Below are 26162 nucleotides of genomic sequence, written 5' to 3' on the forward strand. Positions count from 1 at the left end.
GAGCCAACTCGACTCACGGCGACCCCACGCACAATGGAACAAACCACCGGCCGGTCCTGCCCCATCCCCATGATCGGTTGTGGATCAGACCGCTCTGATATACAGAGTTTTCATTGGCTAATTTTCAGAAGTAGATTGCCAGACCTTTCTTCCTAGTCCATCTTAGTCTGAAAGCTATGCTGAAACCTGTTCAGCATCACAGTAACACACAAACCTCCAATGACAGATGGGTGGTGGCTCTACATGAGGTGCACTGGCCAGGAATTGAACCCAGCTCCCCTGTGTAGAAAGCAAGAATTCTACCACTGAACCACCAATGTCTCAAGGCTAGAAATAATGTGGCATTGACTTAGCCAATACGAGATAAGCCAAATGGAAACAGATATTAGAGGATGGAAAGCTGGTGATCCTTGTTCTGCTGTAACAAAACATTTGTTAAAAACATCACCTGTGATAACTTGGAAGACGAACCGCATGCCTACTAAATCTATCATTGTAGAAAAAGTGGTTGGGAAGAGCCAAAAATGTTTTCATGAGTTGGCTGCTTGATGCTGCTTTTAGCAAGGTATTACAGGAAAGAGATTGGCCAACCAGTTTACAAGCAGAGATAGACAGAAATAGAGTGTCCAGAAAACTGGTGTCTTCGGAGTTGGAAAAGCCAACTGGTTTTGTCAAAACAGCAGAAGATCAGATTGTTGTGACTCAGAGCCTTTCTCAAAGCCTATTAGGCCAAACATTAAGCCAAACAAAGGGTTCACACATGCAACAAGTATTAATTAAGAGTGTTGCCTTTCCATGCAAGCCTATTATTTCAGATGGTCCTTAAGGCAACTTTCATTTGAAATAAGGGAGAAAAGGATGGGTTGGGCAAGAAGACAGACTTCAGAATTTTATGAAGAAAGTAACTTTGGATATGGTTTTTGGCACATGGAACTGACTTGAAGCAGATTGATCTAAAACCTAAATTTCTGAAGAAAATCTAATTATCAAAGAAATTGCAAGGTTAAAGTCTCATGGTTGTCCACTCCCACCTTGGCCTCCAAACAAACTCTCAAACAGCCTCTTGAGTGGACAATGATGAAAAAGGAAGGGCAAAGCCAAGGACCAGAGAGCACACAGGACAAAAGGGTCACCCCCAAACAGCAGGTACAGGGTCTAAGCAGACTACATTCACTTCCAGGGCAGGGAAGCCTTCACTGTTTTAGACAGTGGACTGTGGTGGAAACTGCTGTCTACCCAGCTGGGTCACATTTTCCAGCTTCTCTTGCAGCTAGGTACAGCCATGTGTCTAAACTCTCATTAGTGGAATGTGAGCAGAAGGGATATGTGTGGTTTCTGCCTCACTTAGTTAAGACTTTTATGTTTTCTCCTCACACTGGCTGGAAGAATGATAACCTGAGACCTAAGATGCTCCCTATTAAAGATGGCAGAGCCATTATTACACCCACTCTTCATCTTCATGGTTAGGTTCCAAAAACCAGGTCATTGTGCAAAAATAGGTGTTATGCAAAAATGGAGGATGACCATATCAGATCACAAAATGGAGAATGACATCATTACATAACTGCCAAATTACATCATTACATAACTGCCAACCCACTGAGAATCATGGCCCAGTTAAGCTGACATGCAACCTTAACCATCACAGCCAGCGTTACTCTCGCCTCGTGCCTCAGTGTTTGTTACTGCCATATGTACATTCTTAATGTGCAAAATAGTCAGATTTATTGCTATTCTCATAAATGCAAAATGTTGGATAACAAGACAGTTGATAAGTGAGAAGTAGGTGTAGTTTGAGTCCTTAAATGATCATATAGAACTGAACTATCTGCCAGCCCGAAATACCTTCCTTGGAACTATTATACGAGAAAGCGATCAACTGGGTATTTTTTAACCACTCTAATTTGGGATCTCCTTATTATATCAACCTAACATTATCCTAACTAATAGAGCTATTGGACATCCAAGAGGCAATGCCAAGCAGGCCACTGCTACTCAGGGGAGAGGCAAGGGAACGGGGTGAAAGTTCTGGAGTCATTAGGGTGTATACAGGTGGTGCTCAATGCCAGGAGACTGGGAAAAGCCCACCCTCCAGACAGAGAAGCGCTGGGAACAGCCACACTGGGAAGAGGATGAGCCAGTCAAGGAGTCTGAGAAGCAGTGGACGACAGAGTAGGAGAGAAACCAGGGAAACGTGTCAGAATCCAAGAGAAGAATGTTTCTAGAAGGAGGGAGACTGCTGGAATGGGTGTCTAGAGATAGATCCCAGCCTGGCTCTACCATGGACTTGCTGCGTGGCCTAGGACAAGCTATTTGTGTTTCTGAACTGTAGAGGTCTGAGCTCAAATGTTACCTCTTCAGAGAGGTCTTCTCTCTATTTAAAGTTACCCCCCAGTCACTCTATCCCTTTTACTTTGCAATATAACTATCTGAAAGGTTTTCTTGTTTGTCTGTACTTCTGTATTGTCTGCCTTCCTCACTGGACTGTCAGGCATGTCTACTGCCTTACCCCAGGACTTAGGACAGAGCTGGCACATGGTGGGGGCTCATGGGTTCCCACTGAATGAACAGACATCCTACTTCTCTGCTCCCATGGCTCCTGGCAGGCCAAGGAAGGGGCTGCACCAGAAGCAGCCTACCTCTATCAGGGCTTCCTTTCCAACATACACAGCTTCTCCAGCTTCAGATTCCCAGGCCACGGGCTGAGGCACCCTAAGTCACCCCTCTCAACTTCCCTGGATTGGATGCTCCTGCCACCCTGGCCAGGGGAGATGAAAGTAGGAAAGGAGGTGAGCCCTTCACAACCAGGGTCCCCAATTAGCCGTGAGATCATCCCCTTCACGCTTCCACCTGGAAGTCTGGCCACGGGCCCTGCTCACAACGCTGCGTCTGAGAAGGAAGGGTGGACAGATTGAAATCTCTCAAGGACGAGATATGAGCTCCAACATGTGCTGTCTAGATTCCCTGGTCTTGCCAATGACCCTTCCCAGCCAGGACTCCCTCCCCAACTTCCCCAGGAGCCCAGCCAAGGGCTACTGTCGGGTCAGAAGAACACAGACCTAGATTATGAAATCCTGGAGACCCAGCTCCACCAAGGACTCACACTTATTCTGTGACCCTGGAGAGGCCACACTCTCTGAAATTCAGGTCGTGCACCTAGAAAACATGGGTGATGTCCCTGGGGCCAATGATTAATGTATGGAAAGCACCTAGCATAGTGCCTAGCAGGCCTTAAGCATGAAATAAAAGTTCCTTTCGGCTTCATTATCTCACGCCCGAACCTACTCAGCTCTCCAACTTGGCTGATAAGATGTCAGCAAAACGTGCCAAAAACCCTCTCCTGCAGAGGGCACTTTGGGGTTTTGGTGGCTTAGCCTCCCTGTCTAAGTCACAATTTATAAGAGGAAGCAGACACAGCAATGTGGAGCTCTAAGGAATGTCTCCGGCGGTGGGATTCCAGGCAACAGAGGTGGACCACGTCGAGGTGCTACTCCTGGTGCCCACAGCGGTTCTAGGGGGTCTCAAAGATAGCAATTCCTCTTTCAACAGACCACCCCTCCCACATCCATCTCTCCTCCAAAGGCTGAAAGGAGGGTAGGGAAAGCTATCCAGTGAGAACTGCCTGTACCTAGGAGTGGTGGGCAGACCGGGGAAGGACTGGGCACTGGGGGCTACCTGGCCTTGGATCCTGGTCCCTGTTGCCCAGGGGCAAGCGCTCTGAGTCTTGCTGAGTTTGCAGAGGCTAGAGTGGAAGGGTCAATTCTGGATTTTCCAGGAAGCACAAAGTTGACTCGCCTGGAGCAGGGGTTGGCCTGTAAAGGAAGTGCAGAGCAGCCCCTCTCTGCTCATCAGGGTTGTAGCCCTGAGATTGGAGAGAAGGGTATTGTGGACTGACATACCCAAACCATACCCAAAAGAGGTATGTTGAAGTCCTGGTCCTGTTCCTGTTAATGTGACCTTGTGTGGGGAAACAGAGTCTTTCTTTGAAGATATTATCAGGTAAGTCATTCTAGAGCAGGGTGGGCCCTAGTCCTAATCCCTCTGAGTGGTGTCTTATAAAAAAGAACACAAAAAGAGTCACGTAACGGGAAAAACAGAAGCCATGTGAAGATACACCCTAAGCCAAGGAACACCAAGAAATGCCCAGGGCTACTGGCGGCTGGAGTAGACAAGGATCTTCCCCTAGGATAAGCAGAGAGCATGGTCCTGCCAACACCCTAAATTTGGGCTTCCAGCCTCCAGAACTGTGATACATTAAGTTTCTGTTCTTTAAAGCCACCCACTTTGTGGTATTTTGTTATGGCAGCACTAGGAAACAAAGGCGGAGAGACATCAGAACTATTATCTGCTCAACGCTGTGCCAAGTATGCTTGGCACATATCATCTCATCAAAATCATCCTCATGTCACCCTTTGAGGGGAATCCCAGTATCACCCCCATTTGCTGGATGAGGATGCAGGGTGTTTTGTAGCTTACCAGATTGCTCTAAGTCCTAAGTACTAAAGCTGAGACTCAAAGCCAGGTCTGCCCAACTCCAAAATCAGTGCTCCTTCCTTGCTTGCAACTCCATATCTTGCTGCCTCTCTGGAGAGATGAGAAGAGGCCCAGGCTAGAAGTCAGCATGCCCGGCTGCAGTATCGGCCTCATCACCCATGCACTCCACAGCCTTGAGCCAGTTGGTGCTCATCTCCGAGCCCTGATTTCACCATCTGTGAAGTGAGGAAGCTAGACTGATTCCCTGGGGGTACCTCTGGCTCTAACATTCTAGAATCCTCAGGAGGATGCCAGGGCCAGGGAACCCATTCACAGGAAGTGGATCTTTCCTCTTGGGCCAGAAAGCAGCAAGCAGCCCAGCTGGGGCTGTGGGGGAGGCTCGCCTCCAGGTAGGGGGCCACTGGGGGAGCAGATGGGGCAAGAAGATGGCAGCAGACCAGGGAGGGGCTTGTGCCACCACCTCCTCCACCATCCCCTCCCACACTTTGGCTTTTTGGGAGAGCTGGGGTTTTAAAAAAAGCAACTACCAGTTCTTCAGCTATCACTAGGGCTTTGTTTCCAAGGGAGCCTGTGGTACCCTGGGACTGGGTCAGAAGGGAGCAGGGATGCAGAGAGAACCCTGGGACACAGAGAGGGCAAGGAGGCACTGAGGTCACACAGCAAGACTGAAGAAGCAGGTTGGAGGCAGTTTTGCTCACAGTTCTCTCTGCTTCTCCCTGGGGTGGTAGGGGTGGGGGAAGCAAAAGGGTCAGGCCCCTTCCTGTCAGGCTGTTTTGTAGGCCTGGCATAGACCTGTTGCCAGTTCGATGCCTGGGTCAGCTGACTGTCTTCCACCTTCACCCTGAAGTCTCACCAGGTGGGCCTCAGGGCTCCAAGCACTGATTGAGGTGATGATTACTCCAGAGGATGCTGTTTGGGTCAATCTGCACTTTGGGTGTCCCCAGCTGAGCCGCTTAAGGTGTGTGTACGTGTGTGGTGTGTGTGTGTGTGTGTGTGTGTGTGTGTTGTGCACATAGGTTATGTGGGTGGAATGCAAATGGAATGGGGCATAAATGGGGGGGTGGGGGAGACAACAACAAACACAGCATCTCTGGCAGGCTCACTACAGGGCCTCTTCTGGAGGGTCCTGCCTCCCAGCCCCGCCCTCACCTCCTGCAGCTGCCCCTCACCCCCATCCCACCCCGCCCCCCACTGGGCCGTTTGCACAAAGCCTGTGACTTCAGCAGCCTACCAACTGCTCTGCCTCACTCAGAATTAGCACTTTGTCTGGTACGATTGCGAGGATAAAAGTGTTTTGATAATTTTGCTGGAGGGTTGCCATGACAATCCCCAGCACGCTCTGAGAGGGGGTGTCAGTGTGTGCACCCGGAGGAAGGGAGACTGAGAGGAGGAGAGTCTGAGAGACACAGAGAGGGAGGAAGGGAGAGGACCCAGGGAGACCCCCAGTGGGACCCCAAGTCAGACCTTCAGCCCCTGGTGCCCCACCCCCACGGCCCCATTTTCGCCGCGATGACCTCACCGTCTAATCTAGGGCTTACTGTACACAGTGCAATGGGACACCAGCTGCTGGCAGGCAGGCAGGAGCTGGACGGCAGGGCTGGTCTCGTGGGGGCGGCACCCTGGCACCCTGGCTCCCAGGATAAGTCCCAGGGAATGCCAGGCTAGAGTGGGGGGCAGGGAGATTCTTGGGGACTCGGGGAACTGGAGCCCAGGAGAACCTCCCCGGGGGCCTGGCCGTGCTGATGGGAGTAACCAGAACTTGTTTCCCTCCAAGGACCTGCTTCCCAGCATGGGGCCGCCGCCCAGGGTCCCTGGCTTGGTCCTTCCCGCATCCTTGCTCGGAGGCCACATATCCCTCCCCTGGGACCACAAGTCTAAGAATCACTACATGACTGAATAGAAAACCCTTCACAGTCCATGGCCCTGCAACTTTTGCAAAGCAGTTTCCGTTCTGTGACCTCAGCAAAGCAGCTGTATCTTTGCCGATGAAGACAGAGAGGTTCTGGAGGGGTGGGAACCAGATCAAGGTGACACAGCAAGCAGCCAGGTAGGGCCACAGTCGGGATGAAACTTAGTCCAGGACTTTACACTGAGCCTCGCTGCCTCCTGGGAGTACAGGTGCTCTGGAATGGGTCCATCTGGCCCTACCAAAACCAAACCAAACCTGTTGCCATTGAGTCGATTCTGACTCATAGTGACCCTACGGGACAGAGTAGAACTGCCCCACAGGATTTCCAAGGAGTGGCTGGTGGATTCAAACTGCTGACCTTTTGGTTAGCAGCCAAGCTCTTAACCACTGTACCACCAGGGCTCCCATCTGCCTCTAGCCCCTCATTTATGGACAGGGAAATGGAGGCCAAGAGACATCCTCCAGCTGTCAAGCATAGATCCAGGGCTTGCCCCTTATGTCCTGAGAAGTTTCACTGCCTCTGTTCAACCATGAGACAATACCACGTGCTCCATAAAGCTCGCCTCAATGACTTTATTTTCCAAGGTGAACCTACAAGCTTTTGCTTTGGAAAGACAGTCTTCTGGTTATTGACACAACAGAGTGGAGCACAATGGAAGCTGGCCAGGAGCACAGAGGCAAGAGGGTCAGAGGTCTAACTGGGTGGTACCATCTCCCAGCACGCGAAAGCCTTGCTAAAGACCTCCCAGCTTCGCTGTCAGAGCTGTGTGACTTTGGGTAAGTCACTCCAGCTCTGAGCCCCAGTTTCTGCAGCTGTCAAGAGTGGATGCGCACAAGGGTGTGGCTATCAAGTCAGGAGCCCACGGAGGAACTGTCTTCCAAGTTCTGGCAGAGCCGCTGCCCTGAACCAGCAGCCTCTAGTCAGTGGAGGCACCCTCATCCTGCGTCTCCAGTTTGGCTCAAATCCACTTTTCAAGAATGTACCATCATGGGAGGTGGGGGGCAAAAACCAAGTGCTGTGAGCTCTGCAGACCATCTGCAAAGCCAATCTTCACGCAGCCTTGGCAATGGGTAGCAGCAAGAGAAGCAGTAAATAGAGTCTCAAGAGCGCCTGCTTGGACATCCTGGCTCTGGTGTTTGCTACGCAGTTCTTCTCACTTCCCTGTGATTGTGAAGGCCTCACATCTGCCCCATCCTTCTCACAGGTGGTGGTTATGAGGATCCAACCATGTGACTCACAAGAACATAAGTTGAGGTCCCATAGGAGAGAGGCTTTCAATGGATTCCAAGGCGTTAGGCTTGAAAACCCTTTCATGTAACATGCTGAGTCCAGCCCTGGGACAGGACACGGCACCAGCCTTGTAAACAGCTGTTGCTGTTGTTGGCTGCTGCGGGGTCCGCCCGACTCGTGGTGGTGCCATGCACAGGGGAACAAAAGGCTGCCTGGTCCTGCACCATCCCCATGACCAGTTTCAGATCGAACAGTTGTGATCCACAGGGTTTTCACTGGCTGATTTTTGGAAGTAGATTGTCAGGCCTTTCTTCCTAGTCCACCTTATTCTGGACGCTCTGCTGAAACCTGTTTGGCATCATAGCAACACGCAAGCCTCCAGTGACAGATGGGTGGTGGCTGTGTATGAGATGCATTGGCCGGGAATCGAACCTGCGTCTCCTGCATGGGAGATGAGAATTCTACCACTGAACCATCAGTGCCCTCATGTGAGTAGTTACTGGCCCACTTTTTGGGACCCAGCAAGGTTGTTCTCCCTAGAACCCTATGTTCCTCCTCGGACGCTGCCTCAGGCTGCACCATGGACAGAGGTTCCAGCTGTGTCCCAGTCTCTGCATTTTTGGTATGTTGGGGTGGGGGTGAGTAAGGGTGACTTCCAGGGCACTCGACTTAAGGCAGCCTCTCTCTGATGTTGCCTGGCCTGCCCCTGGCTGTTGAAGGCATTTCCCCCTTCCTTTTTCAAGGTGGCAACAGCTGTCATTTCTCCTGCTGGAGTGTTCTCTCAAAGAGAAACATGGGAATGGAGAGGGCAGTTATGAGTTTTTCCTGAGCACCCCCCTCATGCCAGGCCCCAAAGCAAAGCACCTTGTATGCATCATCTCATCCTTAAGTTTACCCTCCAATATGGCTATTATTATTTCCAAGTTTTAGTTGAGGAAACAGGCTCAGAGATGTTAGGGAACTTTCCCAAGGCCACACAGCCAGGCAGAGGTGGAGGTGAGATTTGAATCCAAGTCTGTCAGCTCTTCTCACTCACCGGCATCTACCAGGATGGTGGCGCTTGGATTTAGGGACAAAAGTGAAGATGAAGCTGCTGAGCCTGGGGAAGGGCCTGGAATTACTGGCAGCCAGGCTCTATTTCCCCATACCTTTTCCAGAGAGAGGACTGGTGTCCTCTGGCCTGAGCAGTAGAATCAGGAGTGGGGTAGGGAGGGGAGTATGAATTACATCCAAGCCCACTCCTTCCTGTGCCATGGCAAGAGAATGCCATAGCTCATGAGACTGAGGAGGAAGCATCCAGCCAGGCGGCCAGAAGACTGAGATGGATCATGGCCACACTGTCAATCAAGAGTCTCCAGTATCTGCTTGAAGAATACAAAGAAGAAAGCCACAAAGGCTCAGCTGATGGGATGGTGAGGCTGGAGGAAATGGGACAGAACCGCAGCCCGCCAGGGCAGGGAGGAACCTTCCAGATAAGCGGGTTCAGTGTTTTGAGACCGTGGCTCAGGACCCATTAGTCAGCATATCATCGGTTTAGGGGCTGTCACCAGCATTTTTAAATGATACATAAATGGAACAGAAAACATCAGAGTAAACACATGCAATTAAGTTTTGTTTCATGAAGCTTTAGTTTTCATTAAATGTGTATGTCAAAAAGCTAAAACAACATTAAGGTAGTTCAATTCTGCATTTTACAGACAGGGAAACTGAGGCTAAGGGAAGGAAAAGGCTTTACCCAGGGCTACACAGCAGCCAGAAACGGGACGAGGGCCCAGTCTCCTGATGACTGGACACTGCTCACCCAGTACTTTTCAGATGACTGGTTTCTTAATCTTTTTTTTTTTTTTTCAGATTTTATTGTGCTTTAAGTGAAAGTTTACAAATCAAGTCAGTCTCTCATATAAAAATTTATATACACCTTGCTATATACTCCTAGTTGCTCTCCCCCTAATGATACAGCACATTCCTTCCCTCCACTCTCTATTTTCCTGTCCATTCGGCCAGCTTCTGACCCCCTCTGCCCTCTCATCTCCTCTCCAGACAGGAGATGTCAACATAGTCTCATGTGTCTATGTGATCCAAGACGTTCATTCCTCACCAGTATCACTTTCTATCCCATGGTCCAGTCCAATCCCTGTCTGAAGAGTTGGCTCTGAGAATGAATGGTTCCTGTCTTGGGCTATCAGAAGGTCTGGGGACCATGACATCTGGGGTCCTTCTAGTCTCAGTCAGATCATTAAGTCTGATCTCTTTACAAGAATTTGGGGTTTGCATCCCACTGCTCTCCTGCTCCCTCAGGGACTCTCCGTTGCACTCCCTGTCAGTGAAGTCAGCGGTTGTAGCTGTGCACCATATAGCTCTTCTGGTCACAGGCCGATGCAGTCTTAATGACCTTCTTAACCTTGGACGCTAACAACCTTCTGGGCTCTTGTCCTTTGTTGTTCACAGGCTAGAGAGAGAAAAACCCCGGCTTCATCTTGGGGATGGAGGTGGGAGTCAGTCATTGCTTTTGGCTCTTGTGACAGAATGTTCTCAGATGCCCCTTCCTCTCGGGTTGTTCCTTCTGTCTCCTTTTCCTCCTCCATCCTTCCCTAAGGGAATATCCCAGGTGCAGGTTCCTTTCCACACTCCCTTTCATCCCCCTCCACAACTGCCCCTGTGCAGATGCCTCCCCAGTCTCTCTCTACCTAACTGGTGCCTCCCTCCCCCAAGGCCTGTTTTCCTTCTAATCTACACAGCAGTCCTTCCTTTGCAGCGAGACCCATCCAAAGCCCTGTTAGCCCAGGCCCCCCTGCGGCCACTGTCACCCAACACTCCAGGTCGGTGGGCAGCTGCTAGCTGCCAGTACCGAGACAGATAAACATGGTCTCACTCAATCCCAGCAACAACCCTGTGGGATGGGTTTTCTTATCCCTGGTTTACAGATGGAGAAACTCAGGATGAGAAATCTGCCAAAGGCCTTGCCACAGTAAGTGGAGGAGCTGGGACTAGAACCAGGTAGGGTTGAGACCAAATTTATGCCACTGCACTCCCCTGCCACCATGATTGCCGATGGCCTTTCCTACAAAACATCTTGGATTGGGCTGGGGGAAGGTGGTGGTGGATGGCAGGGCTGGGAGGGGGAAGGATTCTATCCTTATGTTGTGATGAGGAAAGAATTCCACTCCCAGGAAGACTATTGGGAAGGCAACATCCACGCTTCTCCTGATGCCCCTTACTCTCTATTTCCCAAGAAAGGAGGAGTAACTTAACCTGAGAAGGGAGCTTGGGAGATGAAGCTGAAATGGGGGCAAGTGGAATCAGGCCCTTTCCTGCCCACTTTCAGATCTGCCTGCACCTAGACAGTGTGCCTGCTGCTTACCTCCCAAGGCCCCCACATGGGAGGGCCACCTTTCAACTTCAACTTCTGTGAAGTTCGGAGGCCCACTTCCCCTCCTCACTTGCAGGCTCAGTGGGGGAGCCAATGTTCTCCTGGCAGGGGGTCAGGGACAAGCCAGCCCTACTGTGTAGACTGTTCCTTGAACAGGATGCCCCAAGGTCTAGACTTGACGGAGGAGTATCAAGAAGTCTGACTGTGGTCATGGACATTCCAATCTAGCTCTATCAGTAATAATGTTTATATTTTGACCTTAGATCTCTGAGTTCTGTGTCTGCTTTTTTCTTGCTTCAGTACTCATGGGACAAAGCGGCATTACTGGTACCTGAAAGCCCAATATCTTCTCTCCCTGCCACTCCCACAGGCACCTACTAGGCCACTTACACGAGGCCTCTTTTAAGGGTCTCCCAACAGGTCTTCCCACCTCCAGTCCTGTCCCCTCACTCCATCCTGCTCAGCCTGGTAGTCGCTCTCCTAGCCCTCAGTGGCTCCCACTGCCAGGCCCTCTGCCTAACGAGGCTCCTGGGGCTGATGTGGGCCTGTCTTCCTCTCATCATCACTCCTACTTGTCACTCCCCACCACAAGCCCTTGAGTCAGGCCACCCAGGTTCCTCACCGCTCACAGGCTATCATTCACAGGGTCTTCCTATCCATTCTCCGAGTGCCTCCTCCACCATCACCTTCCCTGACCACCACGCCCACACCACGTTGCACGTTCCTCTCACTACTGCAGCACTTGTTGTCAGGACCCCTATGTCACTGTCATTCTTCAGTATCATTTGTCACTTTCACCTCATCATTGACGTACTTCAAGTGGGTGTCTGGTTTTCTCACTAGATGATAAAAGATATAACAACAACAACAATGCTAAGATGTCTTAAGTGCTTGCGTACCCTGTGCCCTTCAGGAGAGAACCTCTATAAAGCACGGAGGTAGGACCTGGCACACAGTTGGCAAGTAAAGCACGGCATGAGATTCTCAGATATGCTCCAGCACCATTGGGAGGAGGGTAAATTGGTGTGATCTTTCTGGAAAGCCATTTACATTATGTACTCAAAGCCTTAAAAATACGTGTAGCCTTCCTCAGGGCCAGTGACCCCACTCTAAGGGGCAATCATAGATGTGCACTAGGACTTAACACTGAAGGCTGCACACAGCTATGCTGCCAATAAGAGGAGACACTGAGCCTCCATTTCTTCAATTGTAAAAAGGGGGATAAAAATAGTACCTGTTTCATGGGCTGTTGTGAGGGTTGACGAATCATGAGTTAATATATGTAAAGCACTAAACACAGTGCCTGGCACATAATTCAGGCTCTCTGAAAGTGTCAGCTGCTCTTTTGATTGTTTGGAGGTCTGAATGAGGCCCAAGCCTGGGTTCTTCACTCCAACAGCACCCTGCCTCCCACCATCTAGTCTTATAATTCCCCAAATCAAGCACACTAATAGCAAAAACATCATCGATCTCAACCACAATCTAAATACCCAATGCCAGGGGACTGATAAGGTGCCCTGGTGGCACAGTGGTTAAGCGTTCGGCTGCTCACCCAAAGGTTAGAACCCACTAGTGGCTTCGCAGAAAAAGACCTGGCAGTCTTCTCCTGTAACGATTCCAGAAACCAAACATGTTGCCAAGGAGTCAAATCTGACTCATAGTGGCCCTGTAGGACAGGACAGAACGGCCCCATAGGGTTTCCAAGGCTGTAATCTTTACAGAAGCAGACTGCCACATCTTTCTCTCATGGAGCCACTGGTGGGTTCAAACTGCCTAGTTTTTTAGTTAGCAGCCAAGTGCTTTAACCACTTCACCAGCAGGGCTCCTTTCTGTAAAGATTACAGCCTAGGAAACCCTACGGGGGCAGTTCTAGTCTGTCCTACAGGGTTGCTGACTTAGAATCAATTCGAAGGCATAGGGGTTTAAGCAACTGGTTAAATAAAGATACACTTAGATAGTGGAATACTATGTAGCCACTCAAAATAATGTTAAGGAACAATAATTAATGCCAGGCACCAATGTACACAGTAAGTGAAAAAGGGCTGTAATACCGTAAGCTCAGTACGATCTTATTTGTTTTTTGAAAAAGCATACAAATACACAGAAAAGTGTAAACAGTTGTCATCTCAGGGTTGTGAAACTACAAACGATTTTTTTTTTCTTTTTGTTTGTCTTTCTTTTTAATTTCTTGCAAAGAACACATACTCCTTTTGTGGCAAGAAAAAAAGAAAAAACAAGCCTAATTTTCAAAAAGAAAATAAAAGCCACCCCGGTTTACTTCTCTCGGTAATGGAAAGGACTGTGCCTTCCTTTTGCGTGGCCCCATTGCCTGTGGCACACAATTTTTGAACATAAAAGCCCTGGTCGGTCTTGAACAGAATTCCAGCCTGGTAATCTTGTTTAATCTTCCAGGCCAAGGAGTTCTGCACAGAGTTGAAAAATGGCCTGCGAGGACAAGAAAACAATGAAGACCGGCCGGGCGTGGTGTGGCCTGGTTGGTGACCTGCTCGCTCATCTGGGACACGTCAAGAACTGGCCTGAGGGGGACAAGGCCATGGAATCAGGCCAGGGACCAGGCATTAGGGAATCAATTACCTGGGGAGCATGTGGCAGGGCAGCCGAGAGCGAGCTAAGCATCAGTGTGAGGCCACTTCGGCATCTGGGAGCTCTCTTCAGCTTGGTCTAAAGAACTTCCCAGGAGAGGCTTAAGTGCAGCGGGATCTTAATGGGATCAGCCTCACTCATGCGCCATTTTCATTTTCACCATCCTCCCGAAAGCCTCTGGACCTCCCCCTGCTGACTGCAACAGAGACTCAGGCACCTGGAGAGCCTGCCAAAGGGAGGGCAGGGCCCAAGACCACCAGTCAGCTGAGGGGGATCGTCCACCCAGCAACTGAGCATGTGAAATGTCCCACTTAAGAAGATTACAGGACTAAGCACATTACTGTTAGGCACATCACGTGTATGATCTCAACCCTCACAAGACCCTTGAGAGGTGGCTGGTTCTGTGTCCTTTTCACGGCTGAGGAAACTGAGGCTCAGAGACTGACTGGTCCGAGATGACTCAGCTAGGAAGGTCAGAGCTGTGATCCCAAGCTGAGGCTCTTTCTCCTCACAAGGGCTGCGGCAGTAATCCTAGCAGATGTGAGGCTAGGAGGGAGGAGCTCATAGCTGCTTCCTTGAATATACCATGGACTGAGAGAAGAACAAAGAAATCTGTCTTGGAAGGAGCACAGCCAGAATGCTCATTAGAAGTAAGGATGGCGAGACTTTGTCTCACATACTTTGGACACATTGTCATGATGTCCCTGGAGAAGGACATCAAGCTTGGTAAAGTAGAGGGTCAGCAAAAAGGAGGAAGACCCTCATGGAGATGGATTAACACCGTGGCTGCAACCATGGGCTCAAGCATAACGACAATTGTGAGGATGGCGCAGGACTGGGCAGTATTTCATTCTGTTGTACATAGAGCCGCTATGAGTTAGAACAGATTCGACAAAAGCTAACAACAAAAACAACAAATTCCCTCCGGCAGACAGGACTGTGACGACAAGAGGGGGCACATCCCCCCTCTGGAAAGGTGAACCCGGGCCACTCTGGGCTGAAATTATCCAGCTAACCCCCCTTATCGGTTGGTGCAGAGCTCTTTTCAGCAGGACAGTGTGCCACAAGCTGTGGCTGGGATCCTTGCCACATATTGAGCCACCCAACCGTGGCCAGCACACACCATCAATACTGCTCCTTGAGGGCTGTTCTAGCAGGCAATGTGGCCTTGTCAGCAGGTTCTAGAACCTCGTGGCAGGAAGAACACTGGTCTAGGCCCTTAATGAGGGTCTTGATGCTCCCTTTGCCTCTCATTCCCTGGGTGGCCCTTGAATGAGTACATAACCCCCTCTTGGCCTGTTTCCTCATCTGTTCAATAGTCTCTGACACCCTCACAGGGCTTTGGGGACACAAAGGGCAACACAAGCCCAAGAGACAATGGCAGCCACACATCTACAGCAGATGGAGGGGGCAGAGTCCTTGTTTCTCACCTCTAGGCTAGCTGTCCCCCTCCCCTCTAAGGCCAGGTGAATAGAGGAGTGAGGCTAATGGTCGGAGAGAGAGGTTGCTGGGCAGAAATCAGCGGCTAACCTTTATACATTTTCAAAGGAAACATTCTAGGAAAGTTTTCTCTAACCAACAAGGGCATGAAGTAAGGGACTTCTGTTGGCCTCTTCTACTTGCCCTGACTCCTGAGTCCTGCCTCGGTGGTCCCAGCAGCTGAATACCCCTGGTCCTAGGTTTGTGGAGCCTCCCATAGCATCCTTCATCCACCTACCCCACATTGTTTGAATCACACTTCAAGGGTGTAGAATCACTTCCTACCTAGCTGGTCCCATCCCCACTCTCCAAGTAAAGGTAACAAGAGCGGGTAGCAGAGGCTGGTGTCCTTACAGGCCCAGAGAAGCCGGCTCACAGTCAGCCAGCAGCTCACAGTCAGTCAGCAGCATGCAAAGCTAGGGGACGCCTGTCTGCCGCAGGCTCTTGGAGGACAAGGCAGCCCTTGGGTCTCAGCTATTAACTGCTGCAGGACGTTTTGGCCAGATCTAGCCCTGGCGGCTGTGTGGATCCCGTGAGCTGTTCTTTGGGGGCATCTGGATAATCACAGGCACTGCCGCCTTACAGGCGCTTGTCACAGCACTCGCCCACGCCCTTCCTGCAGTGGGCGGCTAATTGCAACTTGATCATGCGGCCCTTGGGAGCCCCTCACTCGGCCCACCACTTCTTCCTGCTTCCTGGCCACTGGAGAGCTTCTGCCCAGGCTCCCAAGCAAGGACAGGAGTCTGCGTGATGCTACCTTGTGAAGGGGCCAGGAAAGCGTAGCCTTGCTCCAGCCCCCGGGGGACACTGGCTGCAGGGGAAGGGGAAGAGGTTCTAGAGACTACACTAAATGCCCACCAGCAAGGTTAACCACTCAGGGCTCTTCCAGCCCACCCTGGGAGACAAGACCTGTGTCTGTTAAATCCCCTGGGTACCTCATTTCCTCATTTTTAAAACAAAAAAAAAAAGTTTCAGGGTTGTTTTTAGGAATATATATGAGATTATAGCTGTGACAGCCCCAGCAGAGTAAATACTCTCTAAGCTGCTTCTCAACTTTTCACCTTTTCTTCCCTTTCAAGAAACGGAGAATCTGTGTCCAGAGTTAGTCAGTAGAGTCAGAGGCCAGGGCCCTGCCTGAGCAATGAAGACATGTCCACACTTCTACAGGTCACATGACAACAGGGACTGTTCCTAGAGCAGAGGGGTGCATGGCATCACCCTTACAATGAGGGCCGTAATAGCACAGAGATAACTGCAACGTGGCATCGGTGCCACATACCTCTCTGTAGGCTCACTGGAGAAAAGCACCTTTCTGGCGACAAAGGCAGCAGCTCCTTTATCCTGTTTTCCTACACTGCTCTGGCAGGCCCCTTCAGCTTTCACACTAAGACACAGCCCAGCCCATGCATGGGTTCTGTTCAACGCTGGGGGAGGCTTTTATACCGTGGCACAGCACCAAACTAGCTTTTAAAGCTATCGTTAGTCTGTGTTCCACAAACTAACAAACAAGCATCAAAGTCCTTTCCCCCAGACACAGAACTCTATCTACAAACGAATTCCAGCAGCACAACTTTGACAGGGGTCTCATACGGGGGTTCCTTCCAAAGAGAAGAATGGGAAGGAAGAGAAGGGGCGGTTGTAGGCTAGGCCCCTTTGAAGAGAAGCATGTGGGTGGAACCACGTATAAATGAAGATTTAAACAAACAGAATGCGTCACCATGGAAACATTCGGCTTTTTCAAAGGCACTGTTAAGAAAAATAATCAAGGCTTCAGATTCAGCACTACAAGTGTTTATGACCAGAAAAGGCAAAGTGGTCCTAGATATTCTGCAGCCAAGTAAAAGCTGCCAGAACTCAAGGAAGAAATATTTCCAGCGGGGCAGGGACCCTCATTCCTCAGGGCAGTCTCCGAAAACCACCAATTGGAGCGTCCTGTTTGGTGCAGTGCCTGGTTAACTCTTTCGGGGTCGCCACGGTACAATCCAGGAGATGGTGCCGGCGACTGAGCCAGGTCCAGACAGACCTGCTGGCACGCTAGGGCGGCACCCAGCAAGTGCCCCAGTGAAACAGCAGGTTTCTTAGCTGTGACCCAAGCTCAGGAAGAATCGTCAATGTCACGTGAATAAGCGGTTTAGTCAAGGATGTATCAATGTGGACCCTGATTTCAATGCTGGGGATACAATCTACACAGAAATTACACTGATGCTAAGTGTCATACTGTTCTGGACCCATGCTTTGAGGCAAGCTGCATGCTGTCAAGACACTGTTAATATGTGGCCTTGTCTGTTGCTTTGGGCTCTGCTGATCAGAGCCTGCGGGTGGAGTCCTGGCGTTGGTAAATACCATGAAGAAGCCTGGCGCTGAATCTGGGTGTCATCCAGAGTCCCCAAATGTACTTATAGATAAAAACAGGAGAGGAAGAGCCCATGAGGGAAAAACCCATGCATGTACCTCTGAACGTTTCCAGGTGTGTCTGCTTGGATGTGGTCAGGACACACTGTTCTCAGTCATTTGCCTCAGGAAGGTTGGCTGAGAATTTGTCTTAACTCACCAGAAATTTGATTCTGTCCCAAAAAATGAGCTTCCCTGGGTACATGGTCAATTACTAGCCTAGCCAGTAGCACAGTTCCAACTTGGAGCTGCTAATGGTGAAGGAAAGAGCAGACACCTGCCCCGACTACAGGAAAGCCAGGCAGCAAATGAGGCATCCTGGTAGTCATTTGTGGCAGCAGGGTGTCAGGGTAAACTGGGTGCCAGCCCTGCAGGAGCACACCCTGAACCTCAGGACCCCAGGGATGCCTGCTGACTACCCAGCCTAAACTCCACATGGTAGAGGGAGAAGCACACAGATGTAAGGAGTAGAGCTGTCTGAATTCTGTCTCTGCTGCTTACAAGTCCTGCTACATTACTGAACCTCTCCGAGACTCAGTTTCCTAGAATGGGAAGAGTAGCTCTCTCTTGCAGGGCCGTGGTGACGATTAAAAAAAAAAAAAAAAACCACCAAACCCACTGCCATCAAGTCGATTCGGACTCATAGCGACCCTATTAGGGATTATGTATTAAAAAAGCACCTTGGACAGTACCTGGCAAGTTGTTGAAGCTCTAAAAGAGGGCAGCTAAAAAAACCAAACCTATTCTTCTTCCTCACATTACCACTATTATATTGCTTCCTCTGTTTTTCAAGTAATGTTAGCAGTGCCTTCACCTCCAATTCCTAGTAAGGTCTGCTACCAGTAAAACATAGCAACAGGGTCGCTGCACATGGCTCCTGCTTTGCCATGGTCTGGGATTCCTGTCCATTCCTAAAACCCTGCCTGTTGCTTTCACTCTATGCCAAGTACTTACTTGACATTTCAGAAGAAACATTAGCTTAGTGGTGGGAAAAATGGCAGTTCTGGCATATGGTGTCTGTGGTGACAGCAAGAAACAAAACCTCAGATTTGCTGCTCTCAGACTGAGGCTCTCTGGTGCTGGCCCGACCTGTCTGCGTTAGAGTAAGACCCAGTCTCCCTGACGGACGCAGCAGTGATGGGCATAGCGCTCAAATCTGCAGCTGAGGCATCAGCAGAGATGCTGTAAGGCTTGGAGCCGCTTGCCAGCTCTTTCACTTACAGGAATAGAAGACAAATTTCCTGCGTCATGCATCAAACTCATAGCCAACCCTGGCTGCACCATCCTGGACAGGTTTTGTTTGTTTTAATGGGAGAACAGCTAGGAATTAAATATAGGTTTTAGTTTATTTTTATGGTGATTTGTACTTCCTTCATAGGAAGGCTTAGGAGGATGCCTAGATTTTATAAAGCATTCAGTACTTCCAGAAAGCAGCTATGCACGTACTACTATGTTAACAATGACTACAATGCAAGAAGCCAGAAAGCCTGGCAGAAAAGAGAGGCCGGCCAGGCACAGCGCTACATCTCAGTTCTGAGTAAGAGCTTTCCCCACCTTTGGCACTTTACCATGGTCATGGGGATCATCAATTTTACAGTGGGGAAAGGAAACAGGACAAAAAGCAAGATGGCTCTGTAAATTTTCTCCAAAGAAGCTAGGTGAACTCTAAGTCTCTTGCCCTATTTTCATTCACCTAAACTCATTTTCTTTCTCTTAGGTTTTCCGTATCTTGTTTGGGAATTAATCTGACACACTGCTCCTAAGTCAAGAGGTCAAGAAGACACGTGCTTTTATGATGCAATAAGGGGCACCCACTCTTGTTCTGTTTTGGGAGCCTCGGTGACATCATGGACTAACCCTTGTATCTCAGGAACTTGTATACAGAACACTGAGTCAGAAGAGAGCCTTAGTCACAGGGCTACTGAAATCTAAGGTGGAAGAGAACTATTAGGTAACCGAGTCTATTCCCTGCAGGACTGCTCCCGCTCCTATCTGGCTGGGGTTCAAATGACTCAAGTAATTATCTAGGGGAAACTAATCTATGTGGAACAGCTGTCACTAGCAGGCCATTTACTGCTCTTCAGCCTCAATTTCAGCCTGTTTCTTCCCATGACATCACTCAATTATTCCTCCCTTTATGGGAACAGTGTTCTCTTGTATTACAAGTCATCCAGATGACTGCTTGAAGATGCTGGACTGGAGGATACTGCCTTCATTCTTTATTGGGAGGCCTGTGACCTGTTTGAATGTGTCTCGGGAAGACTGACAGGCAAGGGGTCCTGGTTAAACACAGAGTGTTCCCTGAATATGCAGCTTTCCATTACAATAGCACACAAGTCCAGGTGCTAAAGAGTCAAGGCAGACTTCAACAAAGCTCCATGAAAACACCTCTGTTTGGCTTTCGGCAGCTGTGTGACTACGGAAGGCTCCAGTCGCTGACGTGTATTTACATCTCTGCTTCACTGGAGTCACAAGGAACAAACACGTGCAGGTTTCCCCAGAGACACAGTCCACCAAACGAAGGGGGGAGGGCAGGAGAGAAACTGCGTATGGACAAAACCACCGTGAGCACCAGCACAGCTGGTTTTAATTTGCTGGAAGATACTAGGCCATTTCCGAGATGTGATTAGGGATACCATTCCCACAGTAAACATATTACCAACGTGAACTGCTGGCTCTCACTTAACAGGGCTCCGAGCTGGGAAACAAATCCCGCCCTCATCTTCCAAACAGCCATCTTCCAAGCAGATCACGAGACCAGCTGGCTCAGCCTCTCCCTTGAAGTTCCTTCACGGTTTGTCTGCTCTCAGGGTAGCTTCTTTCTCAAGGATCTCACATTACCAGCACGCCCCTCTAGGGTCCGGATAAACCGTCCGAAATGTCAGGTTTACTCTCGGTTCTCTACAGTGGTACTCTTTGGGAACTCGATGCTAAATGGAAACATAGAAATAACTCTGACACAAATACACACACCATTTTAGTTCAAAGCAATTTAAAATGTCATTTATGGGGACAGATATATTTTGGTTTTATCTCTCCTAAAATGACCGATGATACTCTCTTCTGTCTTGTGGAGCAAGGTCTCCTCCTCTGAAACCGACTGGCATCCCCACCTCCGCTGCAATACGCCAGATAGGTTCATCTTTCCTAATCGCTGCTCTTCATCTCAGGCTCCTGCCATTTTCCCATATCTCATTAAAAAAATGAAAAACACATAAATGACTGAGACCAAAGTGGAGTCATGAGATTCCACTCTCATGCTAACTGTTCTTACTTTAACACGCGCACCTTAAAAATGGCCTGGCCTAAGTCCAATATGGAAACCCTGGTGGCACAGTGGTTAAGAGCTATGGCTGCCGGCCAAAAGGTCAGCGGTTCCAATCCACCAGGCGCTCCTTGGAAACTCTCTGGGGCAGTTCTATCCTGCCCTATAGGGTAGCTATAAGTTGGAATCGACTCGACGGCAACAGGTTTAAGTCCAGCATGACAGCCACTAACCACTTGAGGCTATTTAAATGTTTAAACTAATGAAAATTAAGTAAAATTTAAAATTCAGCTCCTCAGCACACTAGCCACATTTCAAGAGGTCAATAATCACAGGTGGCTAGTGGCTACTGCACGGGACTTACCGTACTAGACAGCACACACAGAACATCTGCATCCTTGCACAAAGTTCTAGTAGACAGCACTGTTGTAGAGGTCTATTTTGGTTGTCAGTAGTATCGAAACTCCTGGAAATGAAGTGACCTTATTGCCTCTTGCTCATGATAAAAATGCCTTGCTTTTCGCATTTTTACTATAATCCTAAGTCAGTTGGGAAATGGCCTCTGCATGACAGAGTCCCCATTACTTGCACATTCTGACCTGCCAGTCAGCTTGGGTAGCTCCTTCCATGAGTAACAAGGTCCCATGATCCAAGGGTATCTTCACTCTTTCCACATACGTGTAGTCTCCATTCTCTTCCTAGAAAACAGCATTTATCACATTGAATTTTTTGCTTGTGTGATCCAGATGCAACAGAACCTGACAGTGGTCAAAGGAATGGAAACCTCTACTCCTCAGCCAGACTGTGGGAGTTCATACATGCTGGCCCTGTCACTTTGCAGCCATCTGATCTTGGGCAAGTTATTTCACCTCTCTGTACCTCAATTTATGCATCTGTTAAACGAGGATGATGAAAGTACCTGCCACATAGCATTACTGTGAGGCAACCAATTGAGGTTATATGTTGCTATGACATATACTGATACAATATGTATAAGTGATACATGTAAATTACTCAGAGACTGGCATACATTAAGTATGATATAGGCGTTATTATTACCAGCATCCAAAATGCAGAAAAGCTCATCCTGGCCTATGAAGAAATTAAATGTCATTTATACAAGAACTCTTTCCATCGTCCTTATTCTGGGCTGTGCCTTTTGACATCTTCAGTGTGGGAAAATGGGCTTTTAAACATCACATGGCTTGAATGAGTTCTGCTTCACCTTTCCACAACTTGTGCTAAAATTTACTGATCAGTAACTAAGGTAAAACTCGTCACAGCTCTTGCCGTGGTTACTCTGGTGTTTTGGAGATACATTCCTGTCTCTTTCTAGAACACACAACAGTGAGATTTTTCCAAAAGGAGGGAGTTCTGGTTTGATTAGATCAGTGTTGCCAAACTGAGCCGGGCTGTTGAAGCCTTTAAGGATGGAGTACAACTCCTGAAAATTTAGGATTTTTTTCCAGAGAGCTCAAAGTCAGTTTATGTCCAATACTGTCCTGAAGCTACATAGTGGCCTGTGAAGCAACCAACAGGTGGTGTTACTCCTCTTTCACAGCTGACAAGGGGGTGCATTAAGCAACTTCCTTGCTCCCAGCAATACACAGCACGTCAAGGGTTGAGACCAGGACAGACCCAGGCTTTCCTGATTTCTTCACCTCCATTCTGGGCCGAACTCACGAGCCCGTCCGTTCATCTGCTCCACTTCTGATGCAAGGGGTTACTGTGGGTTACCGCAGGAGTGATTTCCAGTGTAATGTTGTGTTTATGTTTATTACTGTAGAAATGCTTCTGAAAACTGAACTGTTTACAAATGATTTCCCACGGGGAAGATCAAAACCAAAACAATAATGAGCTTATATAAACAGTCTAAGTTCCAGGCCCCAATCCTTGACAGAGACTTTATTAAGCATAGTTATAACATTTACAGGCAGAAGATAGGAGTAATGTTTGAAATAACTTTTGGTTTCAGTGATGGATGTTAATTGTATCTGTCACCTTTTCTCTTCAGTGGTCATTAGTAACCCTAACATCTGCCTCTGACGCTTCAGCCGACCAGAGAACGGAGGGAAGGGGATCCTGCCCTCCGGTGGCCCAGCTCCATCTCAGGAAAGCTGAAGGTTGCTCCCTGAAAGAAACATGTCAGACAGAGGAGATATGTGCCCCTATCAGAGAAAAGGTATCAGAAGGAAGTGTGTTACCCATGAGATTAGAGGGGCCCAAGGCTACTTGATTTAGACTGGAAAGTCAGTTGTCAGATCAAAGTTCCACAGAGCTAGAAGCAGAACTTCTGCTGCCCTCTGTATACATAATCGGGGGCAGTGGGGCCTTTATCTACAACTCACATCCACTAGGACAGGAGAGTAAAATAGAGAAGGGAGACACTTCACCAAGTCACGAGGACGATTCTGACAGGAACAGCTTTCAGAACACTAAGTACATCGTTGGAAGGGGTGCTAAAGCCAACTGAAGAGAAGAGCTGGGCACTGTAACTCCTGGAAGAACGAAGCAGGAATAGCCTAGCAAATCACAGAGAATTTCAAATACAAGAGGGAAGTATCAGCACTGATAGAAAGTGATGTTCAACAGAACCACATTTCACTTAATGTTCCTAAGATCTGAATTTCTCAAATGAGAGAAAGCCTCACGTTGATTTTGGATACACTACACCCAATGTCAACCATTAGCCATACCAAGAAGCGGAAGAGCGTGAGTCTTCACTGGAGGAAAGTCACTCTAATGAGTCCCCGGAGGAGACGGAGATACACAGTTTACCACTGTGAGAGGTGATGTCACTCCTTTTTATTCCTTCCAACACCCTTGGCTGAGAGACTGCATTCCTAATTTGCAGATGGGGATGGGTTACAAAGAGGGCAAAGGATCCCCTACCACGGCAGCAGAACTCACAAATGCTTCCTTCTTCTTACGAGGCCAGAGAGTCAACAGACCACAGTGCCACCCTTTAACTCGACCAAGATGCAAGGGGACTTTTTCCACATAGGAAGCAGATAAAAGGCCAGAGGATCTCACAGGACTGTGCATAGAGTCTCAAGTTGATAAATGGATAAGCAATAGTGGAAGCCTGGGTCCAGCTGTTTAGAGGACAGCATTCCATTAAGCATGGTTAAGTTACCAAAACACGTCTCTGTACTCCCTTCGATTTACTCAGGACTTCCTTCAAAACAAAACACATTAAAAAAAAAAAGGTTCAGGATAAAATTTTACATCTCTGATTCCAGCTAAAAGAACCTGTTAGGGTCACATTCAATCCAGGAGGTGGGTTTTACTGTTGATGGTCTTGGTTTTCTATACACCTGAAACTTAACCAGTAGACAGAGGAAGCAAAAAGTATTTATTTTTATATTAATGCTGATCAGCAGTCTCATTTTCTCCCCAACTACAGCCAGTTCACTTGAAGGCTTAACTATGCTTTTGCAAGGAATGCTGGGTCTTCCCAGAGTTCCACAATTTTCATTTCCAGCTTACCAAGATGCTGCCCTATCCAGTTTCCTTTAGAAAAATGCTATTGGGTGGTGGGGGGAGGGGGAGTCTGTTTATTTATTGTTATATCTTTACTAACCATCCAACAAACAGAAAACCTAAGCACTTTTCTTTTCTTTGGAAAGAGAACACACATTGTATGAGCTCTGTTTGGATTTTTTCACGTAACTACCTCTTTCTAAAAAAGTACCTGAGAAATTACAAACTTTAAAATCATCATCGCCATAGTTTTTCTTTCTACGGTATAAAAGCAATATAAGGTTAATAAAGTAAATGATGTATTTGTAATTACTTGCTCAGTGTCTGCCCTCTTATTCTTATAAACTCCACTGGGCAAGGACTATGTTATCTTGCTCTTTAGAAATATACTCAGCGCCATGACACACAGCGTGCTGAATGACTGTGGAAAAGGACCAAGAAAATATTTTAAACAGTCACCTTTAATCGTTCCATCCAAAGTTCATACAAAACACACACACATACACACACGCAGGGAACATCTATATATACAATCATGTATTTTGAATTTTTAACATTATATTGTGAGCATTTTTCTACATCTTTAAGGATACAATAGTTCAAAAATATGTTTATATAATACTCCTTTGTATGAACATACTCTTCTTTAAACTCACAAATATTTTCCTACCACCCCTATGTGTCAGGCATTGTGCTAGTGCCAAAGATACAGCAGCCAGGAACACATTGTTGGAGACTGAGATTTTACCAATTTACCACTATTATTTAAAAAAAAAAAAAAAACTACTGCAAGTAGATCTTGGGTAACATTTCAGAATATATTTCTAAGATAAGAAGGCTACAGCAATTTATATTTCTATCAGGAAAATATGACAGTACCAATCTCCTGGTCACATCATTAGTCCTGAATAGTATCAACTGACACAATGAAGAAAAACTGAGGGATGGAATGGCAACTCATTATTTTAACTTAGAGTTCTTCGATGACCATCCCAGTTAGGCATTTTTTCACATGCCCATTTGCTGTTTGCATTTCTTCTGTTGTGAATTCTCTGTTCACGTCCTTCATCCACTATTCTACGGTGTGTTAATGCTTTTCTTACTGATCTGTAATCATATATAATAAGGTTTTACATTTTGCCTATCATACTTGTTGCAAATATTTTTCTCATTTGCTTTTTATTGTTTTTATATTTAACAGAGTAGCTAAAAAATTTATTTTATTATTATTTTTTTTATTGTACTTAAGATGAAGGTTTACAGAACAAACTAGTTCCTCATCAAACAGTACACACATTGTTCTCTGACACTGGTTAACAACCCCACAAAATGTGAACACTTTCCCTTTTCAACTCTGGGTTCTCTATTACCAGCTTTCCTGTTCCCTCCTGCCTTCCAGTCCCTGCCCCAGGGCTGGTGTGCCCCTTTAGTCTTGTTTTGTTCCATGGGCCTGTTCAATCTTTGGCTGAAGGGTAAACCTCAGGGGTGACCTCATTGCTGAGCTGAAAGGGTGTCCTGGGGCCATACTCTCAGGGTTTCTCTGGTCTCTGTCAGGCCAGCAAGTCTGGTCTTTCTTTTTGAGTTAGAATTTTGTTCTACATTTTTCTCCAGCTCTGTCCGGGACCCTCCATTGTGATCCGTGTCAGAGCAGTCAGTGGTAGCAGCTGGGTACCATCTAATTGTACTAGACTCATTCTGGTGGAGGCCATGGTAGATGTGGTTCATTGCTCCTTTAACTAATCTTTCCCTTGAATCTTCAGTTTTCTTCATTCTTCCTTGCTCCCAAAGCAGTGGAAACAGTGGAGTACCCTAGATGGCCACTCACAGGCTTTTAAGACCCCAGACGCTACTCACCAAAGTAGAATGTAGAACATATTCTTATAAACCATGATATACCAATTGATCTAGATGTTCCCTGAGACCATGGCCCCCACAG

At 48.0% G+C, this 26162-nt stretch overlaps 1 protein-coding gene across 8 annotated transcripts in view; it reads right to left on the bottom strand.

Moving 5' to 3' along the window:
• Positions 1–26162, bottom strand: part of ALKBH3 (alkB homolog 3, alpha-ketoglutarate dependent dioxygenase) — a 185756-nt gene that overhangs the window by 120626 nt on the left and 38968 nt on the right. For 3 of the 8 annotated variants that reach the window (XM_010592117.3, XM_010592116.3, XM_023550696.2), the window contains 2 exons: positions 21343–21441; positions 5999–20408 (listed from right to left, as the gene is read on the bottom strand). The exons of 1 other annotated variant lie outside the window; for it this stretch is intronic. In XM_010592117.3, the coding sequence (XP_010590419.2) occupies positions 20316–20408; positions 21343–21441 (192 nt within the window). In that variant the 3' untranslated portion in view covers positions 5999–20315. 4 more of the 8 variants (XR_775775.3, XR_002786305.2, XM_023550697.2 and 1 more) reach the window with 4 other exon arrangements.

The sequence above is a fragment of the Loxodonta africana genome, chromosome 7, assembly GCF_030014295.1.
Source record: "Loxodonta africana isolate mLoxAfr1 chromosome 7, mLoxAfr1.hap2, whole genome shotgun sequence".
NCBI lineage: Eukaryota > Metazoa > Chordata > Mammalia > Proboscidea > Elephantidae > Loxodonta > Loxodonta africana.